This window comes from Seriola aureovittata, chromosome 10 (genome assembly GCF_021018895.1).
Source record: "Seriola aureovittata isolate HTS-2021-v1 ecotype China chromosome 10, ASM2101889v1, whole genome shotgun sequence".
In the NCBI taxonomy this organism is placed as follows: Eukaryota; Metazoa; Chordata; class Actinopteri; order Carangiformes; family Carangidae; genus Seriola; species Seriola aureovittata.
In genome coordinates, this window is record NC_079373.1 from 1,653,178 (window position 1) to 1,665,170 (window position 11,993).

Sequence of the window (11,993 nt, forward strand, 5' to 3'; positions counted from 1 at the left end):
GTAAAATCAGTAAAAATCTGCACCAACACTATGAAAGATGTACAAGACATTAAGATAATCATAGGGAAGAGGTCCTAAAAGATAAAGTCTGTGATGCTCGTGAAACAGATGTTTATTGACCCTCTGCTGCTCCTGGAGTAAACACGTTAAAGCCACTGTATCAGATTAGGACAGAAGGATCGCGCAGACCTTTTTCCCTCTTTAAATTCAATCCAGTGTCTCCGATTGCGACAAAGAAAAAATCTGATGATGGACTCATATGATATTGAATTTCATTACGCGCCTTGTTCGTGACCTGCCCATCCCGTGTGCAGGAGGGGGGCTGCTGACGCGGGCTGACAGCAGCGGGGTCGGGCTGCAGCGACAATAAAAGGTGGAGGAGTCCTCACTTCATCCCAACCACTGAGTCTCCCCGCCACACACACACACACACACACACACACACACATACACCAACTTCTGCGTTCAGGTGGAACAGACGGCGGGAAAACCACATCCAAGGTAAGTCACTGCTTCTGCAGACTTCACTCCTGCTGACCAGCATGATGAGACCGTGTCTGAGTGTCCTCCTCTCCGCTCATGTCCTCTCTCCTCTGTCTGTCCCAGATGCAGAGGTGCTTCGGGATATTTTGCGTGTCGCTCATCTTCTGCGCTGCTCTGTCTGAGACCATCGGGCTGGTGATCGCGGTAAGATGTTCACTAGTCAGCACAGCTCTCAAGTCATTTTGCTCTTGACACAATTTTCAAATTTGCAACCCTAAAAGTAAAAAATCTAAACTGCACTATTTATGTAATAAAACTTGGACACAGAAGTGTGTTCAGTGATGTTACTTTTGAACATGATAGAGGACAGAAACGGTGTGTGTTGGTACCTAAACCAAAGTCCTGGACTGAAGTTAGCTGAAGCGCTGTTGCTGTCTTTCTGACACTTTCTCCACCTGCTATTATTGGTTAACATTGGTGGAGGCGTGCTGACGTAAGAACACATGATATTTGTTTGTTGTTGTTGAATTGTGACATGAGAACAAACAAAGACATTGATTTTTTGGCATATATTGTTGAATAGGGATACAACATGGTTAGGATGGATTTGAAACAATTATATAGGATAAAATAGGGAGTATATACGGGAGGATGTATGATAAACCTTTAATTAGAAAAATATATTTAATCATAAAATATCTTGTTTTTGTCGGAAATTTTCAGAGGGTTGGAAAGACAAAGGGAAGAGTTAAGGTTAAGAGTTTGATGGGGGTGAGGTTTTAATTAATCTGAAAAATATAATGTGACAACTTACCCTGATGGGACAACTCTGTATTAAAGTGAGCAGTAAATATAAAAATTGTACATTTGCGCACAAGATTTTATTGTTTAACTTGGAAAATGAGAGACTGTGATGTACTGAGACCAAGACATTGAGGTGAAAGAAACTGGTGTGACAAGATGCCCCGGTTTCCCCTAAAGTAATAATGTAAAAGTGAAAAATCATGTAAAAATAACTAATTATGTAGCCTGATTAAAAATGACAATATAAAAACTAGACAGTGAGTGTATAGAAAGAGGTTAAATACAATAATTGTATAGATATAAATATCAGAATAGAGCTGTAGCTTATACAAAGGTGTGTACAGTAAAATGTGCAGTATGTAAAGTAGGTAATAAAAAAAAAAAAAGCTGACAAAAGCTACTGAAGTGAAATCAGATTAAATACAGATCTCTGTTAGGGAGTGTACACTGGTTAAAATGGGAGTTAACATGATAAAAGTACATTTGGCTGCTGGGCTTTTAACCTGTGGACAGTGTGTGCGTGTGTGTGTGTGTGTGTGTGTGCGTGTGTGTGTGTGTGGGGTGGGGGGGGGGTGTCTGTGTTTCAAGAGTTTTAAAGTGAAAAACTTAGTGTTTATTTACTGATTGCTTCTTTTATTTATTTCAAATGTTCACTGGGTATCTATACTTTAGATTTTACATAAAGGACGAGACTTTCTGAACAGACAACCTGTGTGTGTGTGTGTGTGTGTGTGTGTGTGTGTGTGTGTGTGTGTGTGTGTGTGTGTGTTGGTCCATGATCTGATCTGTGTGTCTGTGTGTCCTGCAGGCGAAGGAGAAGCGTGGCTGGACACTGAACAGTGCTGGCTACCTGTTAGGTCCCCGTAAGTACTGACTGCACACACACACACACACACACACACACACACTCCAGCACGTCTGTAAATGTGATTTAGGACAGCACAGTGTGTGTTCTCACAGCAGTTACAACATGTCTCTGTCATGTCCTATGAGAACACATTTCACATTTTAACCCTCTGAGAGTTATTGATCTCATGTGACATTATTCTGCTGAATATTACAGAATCTTTGTTCTGCTCTGTAGGTGGTAGGTGATTAGATCCAACAAACTTTACATGGTTTATTTAAATGTTGGGTCAGTCCAGTGTATAAGGCAGGTCACACTGACATGACATAGTTTGATTATATATGTACTGTGTATATATATATATCACACAGTTGCCTCGGTGAACTCAGCCAGCAGCTGCTCGCTCATTTTCAGCCTGTTAGACTGATAATATCCGGACCTGTTAATGTTCACTATCATTTTAAATGTAGTGGATGGAAAAGGTTTCAATGATAAATCATTTGACACAACATTTTAGAGATGAATTAAATAAAATCCTTCACCGAAGGCTGAGGCAGGAGAAGAGCCAGGACTGAGGCACTCTGTAAAAAATATCAAACAAACAAAGGAAGAAGCTTTCAGTTCTGTACACGTTATGATACATAGGCAACTATTTTTGTGGCAATGCGGTCGGCAACATTGCCTTTAGTAATATTGTTATGATGAAAAATCACAGCAGACACAGAAGCAGCTGATTGGAGGAAATATGAAGTGAAGCCAGCAGACATTTTCACTTGACAAAGTCAGAATTAATAATATTAACGATGGCTGCATCCCATTTAGTTGAGCCAGTTCTAGTGCTGTGGTGCTCACTCATTAACATGGCTTACTGGGACACTTAATGGAATAAAGCCTTTGTTCATTATTTACAACTGTGCTTTTCCTGCTTTGACGAGACAAACTGTCTGTAGATAACTGTGGACATGAACCTCACAACTAACACTTCTGCTTTTGACTATTTTCCATATTACCATATTTTCCTTTCCATCTATCCTCTTGGTTTCAAAATCAGAATTTTTGATTTTTTTTACAGATCAGAAAGTGAAGAAATCAGAAGTGTGATGGAGAGATGTACATGTAAAGATGTACATCTACATAAATATAATCCATTCATCTGAAGAGAGACATAATGAAAAAGATCATTTAGCTAAGTTTCTGAACTATCTCTTGAAATTAACATGAAAATGTCCCCAATATTTCAGAATCTAAAGCTGCTGTGTGAAGGTTTGATGTAGGATTGTAGTTCTCATGGTGTGTTTGCATTTCCTATAAATCCAATCTCTAAGTTTAAAGCTGCAGTCATGTTTGGCCACTTGGGGGCAGCAGAACAAGGTGAAAACATCCATACACCGTCACCCTATAAAGTTTATATGGCTAATTAGTGCAGCAGATTTAACTGTAATAATCTTTCAAATGTGGATACAAGCGCCAAAATTTGGTATATTTATCCATCTGGGGCAATTAGATTAGATTAATTTGAAAAATCCCATTAGCCACTTGAAATTTCAAGATGGCCACCGTTTCCAGCACAGAGTTTTCAGCATGGTACAGTTATTTAAATTGAATCCTATCATGTCAAATTCACGTTACCATTTGAAAGAAAAATATTCTGCAAAATCAATCAACATTTTTGGTTAAAAAAAAAATCTCTAAATGCATCTTCATCTTCAAATCTTTCTAAATGCATAAATCATCACAAAGTCATGATTTTATTAGGAAACTTTGCTGATATTTTTGCTGAGATGTACTCACATGCAAGCTTAATTTTTTTTTGTGTACTACATATTTCCTTTTACGTTGTTAAAATGCTTGATTTGACACCTAGATCATTCATATGGGAAAATTGTGGGTGAACTTGTGGGTGATCTTGAATATTCGAGTGGCTGATGTGTTTTATCAAAAGAGTAACACCCAATGATTTGTGCCGAGTTCAGTATTTGTATCCACATTTGAAAGATCTCCCTGAAATATGCAGCTAAATGTGCTTCAAATTTACACACTATTTACTCAGAGTGTGTTTTTGTGATGAATGTTTCATGTGTTCATACAAAGACCAACACATTTAAAGATTAAAGATCTACACTTTTAAAGATGAGATTTAAGTTGTTAACCAGGGAGTTTCAGAGGTGTTGGTGTGAACTTTAACCTAAAGGAACTTTTATTCTAAAAGCAGAGTAGACGTCAGGCGTCTGTACTGAACTGTTGGATCTGTTTGATGCTCGCTGGGTTTTTACCAGTGTCGCCTGAAAATGTTGCCTATGTAACACAACGAAATACCAGCTCTGTTTTCTTTCTTTGTCCCCGTCCTCTGTCTCCACGGTCGCAGCTACTTTAGTGTCATTTAAAGATTGCCTCATTATCTTCAGAGGACACACTCGGTATCCACATGTGTGTGTGTGTGTGTGTGTGTGTGTGTGTGTTCTTACCAGTTTGTGGGATCTCAATTGGTCCAAAACCCTGGAAATGTTGTCCCTCTGTGTGTGTGCATGTGTGTGTGTGTGTGCATGAGTGTGTGCACGTGTGTTTGCGTGTGTGTGTGTATGTGTGTGTGTGAAGCCCAGGTAAAGGTTGCTCCTGCCTCATCCTGTGTTTCAGGTCGTATTGATCACCTAATTCAGATAAAGGATTCTCCCAGTGCCAGAGGCAGAGACGAGCTGGTCACTCAATGTAAGATAGAAACATACGGCCGCTGCAGGGCCTTGGTGTCAGGGCAGGAATTGCTGCGTCCAAACATCCCACCTCTTACCTGCTTCTGCCTCTCATCATCACAGGGCGGAGTCTGTCATCCCGCTGCTGTCTGCGCTTACGCATCCAAACGTTCTTTGCATTTCACTCTGTGCTTTCAGGGGGTTGTGTTGACCTCATATGAGTGTGTGTTGGGTGAGGAAGGGTCTGGCACAGTGGGATTACACTGTGGAAGAACCTCCCATTACTCCATCTGATCAGTACTCACACATTACTCTAAAATGGTCACCTCCACAGCCAGACCAGTCTTAATTAGTAGTAGTGGTTAATTAGTAAGTAGATCTAGATATAAACAAACAGCGTACAGCTAAATGTTATCAGCTGAATCATGATATTAATGTTAATGATGGACTTAATTTACATGAACTTGCCAGAGAAGCATTCTGTTGAGACGACTGTAGGTCATTTTCATAACTGTCCAACATCCTGATATCTGCAGCTGTTGTAAAGAGTTAACTTTAGACAAAGAGAAGTCTCTGGGCTAACTTCAGGATGGAGCCAAAGTTATAGTTAAAATGCCTTTATTGTTTTAGGTCAAATCAGAGTAAAATAAAGTCTTTACGGCGTTGGAATGTATACGGCGCCCGTATACATTCCAACGCGTTGCCGTAGTAGTGGAAATCAAAGATCACTAAGCAACTCTAACAACAGCTACATCACTACTTCAGGAGACTGAGTTCGCTCTGAACATTGCTACAACATGTCTCTTAAAATGCTCTTGATATTTGCTTTAAAGACAATTTAATATCAGATGTGGAGTTTGTATAAATCCATCTGTTACTTCAGCACCACGGACAGCGTCATGGTTTCATCAACACACAGCACAGTGAGGTTGTGGGCTGGAGAGGGAGGATGGAGGTTAACAACAGTTTGTGATTTTGCTCTTTTTGTTTGTGTTTAAGGTCCCTAATTTTTTCTAATGCTGCATCAAGCTAGTAATTTAGTAACTTAAACCTTCACGTTGTGCTTTTTCATTTCTAATTTTCCATGAGTTAAATGAGGTGTAACATGTAGATGAGACGGTCAGGAGCTGTTGTCTTTTAGAAGGAGCTCTGCGAGGTGTCTCTGCTCCAGACTTTGTGCTAAGCTAAGGCCTCTTACAGTACACAGCCCACACAAGGTGATGTGTGCAGGCTTCTGTTGGTTCATTCTGATGTTAAACCACTAATCTAGGAAGAAGACAGGCTAATGCTTCAAAATGGATTGGATTTAATATTTGGTGTTAGACTGGCTGATTATTTTCAACAACAGCCATCTTCTCCTTTTTGCCTTGGTTTTCAGAGAGACAAACACATGATCAGAGTCAGATCTTCTACCTTGTTAGCTGACACAAACTTTATGAACAGAAACATGTTACTGTTCATAAAGTTTCTGACTGAGCTGCATCCTGGAGAAGAGATTGTGTGATTGTGGGAAAGAGATTAAACACAAATTTTGTCCCTTTGTAGATGTATTCAGGATTCTGTAAATTGACCGTTCAGTCACATGTGTCTTATTTGATTACATTAACAAATAACAGCATTGGTCTGTCCATTTTTTTTTGTTTTTGCTGTAATTTCCTAATATAACGGAGTGAGTTTTTGCACTGAGCTCTGTTGATGTTAAAAATATGGTAACATTAATAAAAATGGACTGTCTCTTTAGACTGTCGACTGATGGGCAAGATACCAAAAAATAAACTTTAAAAAATTAAAAGTTTCACATCTTCAAGAAAACAATATATTGTTGAAGTATAAATAAATAAAACGCATGGGATTTAACAGTAAAGGACATATAATTTTAAATATAAAGACCAAAGCAGTACGGGGCCAATAGAGACAGGAGGAACAGTTTGTACTCGAAAGACAAAACAATTAAAATACATTATTTTTCCTTCTTGGGGTTATCAAAGGTCATGTATTATGATAGGACTTTAATGCTCATAGTTCAACACACTCACAAAGTTCAGTAGGTTCCAGCTCAAGCACCACTTCAGCTAATGGGGAGGCCGCTAAGATGAGTCAAACTATTGCTGCCACTTAGCTTCTCTCCTCTTCAACCACACATCACAACCACTCAGAGAGTCAAGTGGTGAACTGAGAGTGTGAACTCTAAAGATAAAGACATATACCTGAAGAAGACTGTTGGGTAAAAGTCAAAGAGCAGTCTGATGAGGCAGATAGTTTCTATAGTTTAATGAATATGTTTAACGACTTTATCATTCACAAACATACAAAAGCACACTTCAAAACAGACCATCTAACACTTAGTGCTGTTAGATATATATAAGATATCTCCACACTCTTTACACTGCATGATTAAAAATATATTTAAAGGTTCTAAATGTAACATTGACAAAACCATTGTTATTAATGACACTGGTGGCCGTTAAGTGAACTGCAGTCAGCATCCTGTTGCTCGTATGTATGTGCTTGCATTCCATAGGTCGGCGTGAGCGAGCATCCTCGCCACCAGCCAGAACAGTGACATGACGTACACGAGACTGAAAGTTACTGAGCGGCATCATGTCTATAGATGAGTTTACGAAAGTTACACTGGTCTGGTTATAACTTATATTTGAGACTATGGACTGTATTTGACTCTCCAGTGATAAAACAAAGTGTTGAGGTTTTTTGTGAAATAGGATTTATAAAGCAAAATATTGTTATCAGCTTGCTAACTCACATAATATAGGCTAGTGATGTTGAACTAATCAAAAGGTTTGTCCCTTTGTAGCCAATGTAGATCGTGAAGGCAGAACCTAAATGAGACGGTCTGGTCTAAAGATATGTGCTGTGCGTCACCAGCTGTGCACGCCCCCGGCTCCTGTTGCCTAGCAGTATTGACAACACATACCTTTTTTTCACAAAAACTTGAGGTTCCAAGACTTCCCTTGAGAAGGGAGGCCGTCGTCGGTCTTCAAATGCAGCCTCTGAAGGATGTGGCCCCCTGAATTGGGACTCAGCTATTGAATGCATTTATACGATACGTCAGCGTTAGCGTTAGACAGCTTTATCAATCAGTTTCTTTGCTCAGCAATGCCAGCATAGCTAAATTTGCTGGATGATAATGCTAACAATTAGCGAACTAGATGGAATATTATGGATAAGATGTGATGCCATACTTCATTATTGACGTGATTTGAGTTTTCATGATAACTCTCATTTCGCTAAATCGGTGTGCTAATGTTTAAACCACAGACCTTTTATACTTTCATGTGAAGTTATGTAGTGAGCAGGTCTGGCAGCAGGTTGAGACGATGATAATCCCAAACTAGCATCAGTTATAAACAGAACACACAGAACAGACAAACACATCATTGTTTTGTATGAAAATATGAATAAATAGAAATGCTTTTAAATGTTGGTTCAATTCGTACAAATTGAGGAAACTTCAGTCACTTATATATATTTTTCATCCACGTGGTTAATAGAGTCTTAAATGACTAAAAACACTTTCAGAAGTGAACCTGTTTGTTTTGCAGCATGTAAACAGAACCGCCAGTCATTAAAACACATTAAAGAATGTGAAATATGAACTTTAGGCCCATGAAAACTTTGCGTCGACTCCATAGGAATACACAGAGCTACTGATGCACCTGCCATCACTTTGCTTGTCTATTATTTTATTTTCATTTTTATCATCATTATTCTAATGCATTTCCTTTGTGTGTTCAAACTACAGTCCATCCTGTTTTAGATGTGCTTTTTTATTCCCTCTGTTGGTCAAATCTGTTTTACTGCAATTCTGTGAGCCAAGCCCTGCAGGTGGTCTGTACGAGTTTGGAAATTAACCCAAACAATTACAAACCAAACACCATGCTGAAATAACCAAGTGTACAACAATTTCCCTGAGCTCTTTCTACAAGAGTTAGATAGAGGTGTGCCATGTGTTCACTGTGTATGTATGTGTGTGTAATGTATGATGCTCTTTCAGCAGCGGGATATTTAGGAAAATGTGTGTGTTTAATGGTTTTCTTGAAAATGAAACACGAAAATCATATTTATACTTTAATCAAGTTGAACTGCAGTTTAAACTTTACATCAACCAGACGAGTCAGATTGCTCAGCTGACCCACCTGCTGTTTGTGTGACTGTGTCGATTGTGATCACTCCTCCTTGTCCAGATGGAATAGATGGACACAGGACACTAGGAGACAAGCCGGGTCTGGCTGGCAAGAGGGACATGGGTCAGGAGGAGGACTTCAGAACAGGTCTGTCTGTCTCTCACACACAGAAACAGGACAATCCTCCTCTATCCACTGTTAGAAGATAGACTGTGTGCCCTGCGTCTCACTACTGATGATGTGAAACTTGACTGAACTGTATAATTACTGCATTTCAGAGAACACTGCACCGAAGCAACCACACAGCAACACAACAACATACTGTAGTTACACCCAAACAACCTTCACCATGGACTTTTTAACAAACCTTCATATTTTGCTTGAAGTTCGCTCAATGGACTTTTACAGAATGTTGATTTATCTATTTATATCATATCATGATCGTAATTCACGTCACTGTTGTGTTGAAGAACTTTAAGATTTTTCCTTCTATCAGTATATCTTGGTATATAGAGATATTTGTTTCCCTAGAGCTCCTGTCAAACCTTACTGCCCTGCCAGCTTTAAACAGCATGATAACAGGCTGCACTTTGCTGCCTTGCTTCCTCAGGTGCCCTAAGAATAGCAGATGAAGACATCATCCACATTGTCATTGACTTCCTGTCGTTCCTCAAACTTAAAGGTAATGCTCATCATTTCTGTCTTAACTAACTTCTTATTTTCTATCTTCAGGGGAAGTTTAACACACACTCTCAAACATTTTCTAAAGCTGTGGTGTCTGTTTCTGCTCTTCACGGCTGAATATGAAGCTCAACATGCAACTCATCACAGGATGTCAGATCTTTAGATTTAAAAAAAAAAAAAAACACCCTTATCTTTGAGAAAAGAATGATAAAGAATCTGATTGTGTGGTGAATGCGAGCTCATACAGGAGACACCTGTAAGGCCAAATTTGAGATCGATCTGTATCAAGAAATAAATACTAATTAACTAAAGGCCCACAGAGGGGAAAATGTTCATTATGCCCTACAATACCAAAGTCTTAATAGGACTACATACAACTGATCCCCTTGGGCACGATGATGTTGGGCACCAACATCATCATGAATCTATTTCTGGATGTAATGAGAACACCATTGAAACAAACCACAAAACTGTATTTGATATATTTTTATATTATAATTTATAGTGCTTATTTATAGTTTTATTTTCTATACAGAGACAGGGTTTGTGTATTCTTGACCTCAAGGCCTTCTCTGAAGGCCTGGGGGATGTTCCTGCTAAAAGAAAAAAAAGGGAAACACTTGTAATCATATATTTCTGTATTCATTGTTGTATCCCAAATAAAAAGATTATTTAAGAAAACAGAAAAAAACAATATGGATATATAATATAATATTTTATTATCATGTTTGGGAGCTTTTGATGAGTTTTGTAAATACGGTATATTTTGACATGGTTGAATTGACAAGCCCGTGGTCTGACAGTCTGTCTGTCTGTCTCTCTGTCTGTCTGACTGTCTGTCTGTCTGTCTGTCTGTGTGTTTGTTACAGAGATGGGAGCTTTGGACAGCCTGCCCTCCCCCGTGACTTCAGATGAACTAGTGAATCCCTAATGGGACTGCCTTCCTGCTGTTCACCCCCCCCTCCTCCTCCCACATCTATGTTGAATGTTGCTGAATGTCACCTTACTGTAGCTCCATCCATGTTCTGACTGGATCTGTCCTGGTACCAAAGATCTGATCCTGTAACTATTTGTGATGGAGGTTGATTCTTTCCCCCAGTACTAACCTCAGATCTTTCTGTTCCTGTGTAAATAAAACTACTGTGGATCAGTGAGTGTTTGCTGACTGTAAATGCATCTAAGTAACAGGGACCTCTGATCAGAAGACAACACCGTATTATCATCTAAATATACTATCATCTGATTGAAGAGAATGGAGAGAATTAAACAAACAAATGGCACTGAATTTAACAATTTAACAAAAATCTATTAGAATAAATGTTCCACCTTGTACATGATACTGTAAAAATGAACTCCCACTCAACAGTGAGTCTGAGCAACTTGCTGTATTGGACAAAGTATCAACAGAAGTAGATCTGTTTCAGATTATTGTTGTAACCCAGGCCGCATTTCCAGGAAATGTAATGAAACAGGACCAGGTCCAAACCTAAGCTCTGGACTGAATGTGGTCGATGTGTGAAATGAAGGGCTTTTATTTGAACTGTTGCGGAAACTCCAACCACTCCTCCAACCTGACCAACCACACGGGTCGTTTGTTCCAAACCTCTGATACGACCCATAGGAGTGTCTCTTGAAATAGCACCCGTATGGTGGCAGGCGTACCTGACCGGTTGTCATGGTTACAACAATAAACACAAATAAACTCAGAGACAGGATTGTGTCGAGGCTCAAAACATTTCTGCTACAGTGAATGTTCCCGAGAAGAACAGTGGTCTCCATCTTTCTGACATGAAGAAGTGTGGAACAACCAGGACTCTTCTGGAGCCGGCTGCATATCCAGATTAAGGTTTGGTCACACTTTAAATAAGACTCTGTTTCTATTATTATGCTTATTACTATGGCAAACTGTAAAATAACTGAAAATGCTGAACACTGAGTCACGTTTAATGAGTTTAAGTTTGCAACAAAGGGCGGGAGAGGTTCGGCCTGCAGTCGAAAAAGGCAAAATAATCTCCTTCTCTAACCACTTCCCATCGACCTCCATGGAAAATGTCAAGAGGTCAAGGAAAGATGCTGAAGGAGAATTCACAAGGACTTATGAAAAGAATCTGACTTCACTTACACTAGGATTTTTTTTAACTAACTCACAACAAACACAAATAAAACAGGATTGAAATGTTGAAATGAAAACATGAAAGAATTATACAAATAGAAGGAGTTGAGCATTAAAGTAATGATTAAATAAAAACAAGCAGCTGAGTAAGTGGCCAGCATGAATTGTATTCAGACATAAGTAGGTTATATAGAGTTCTGACTTTTTTGTTAAGTAGAGAAAATTAATTTTGT

At 39.0% G+C, this 11,993-nt stretch overlaps 1 protein-coding gene across 2 annotated transcripts; it reads left to right on the plus strand.

The window, feature by feature from the left end:
- The first annotated feature begins 339 nt into the window (after window positions 1-339).
- Window positions 340-10,802, plus strand: gal (galanin/GMAP prepropeptide). Of its 2 annotated transcripts, XM_056387623.1 has the most exons (7): window positions 340-501; window positions 607-687; window positions 2,096-2,150; window positions 4,769-4,840; window positions 9,024-9,110; window positions 9,574-9,645; window positions 10,517-10,802. In XM_056387623.1, exons 2-7 carry the CDS (start codon window positions 607-609, stop codon window positions 10,576-10,578), a joined length of 429 nt encoding a protein of 142 aa, XP_056243598.1. In that variant the 5' UTR covers window positions 340-501; the 3' UTR covers window positions 10,579-10,802. The 2 variants fall into 2 exon arrangements, with proteins under 2 accessions (XP_056243598.1, XP_056243600.1); XM_056387625.1 differs by lacking the exon at window positions 4,769-4,840 and having other exon boundaries at window positions 357-501.
- Window positions 10,803-11,993: the final 1,191 nt, after the last annotated feature.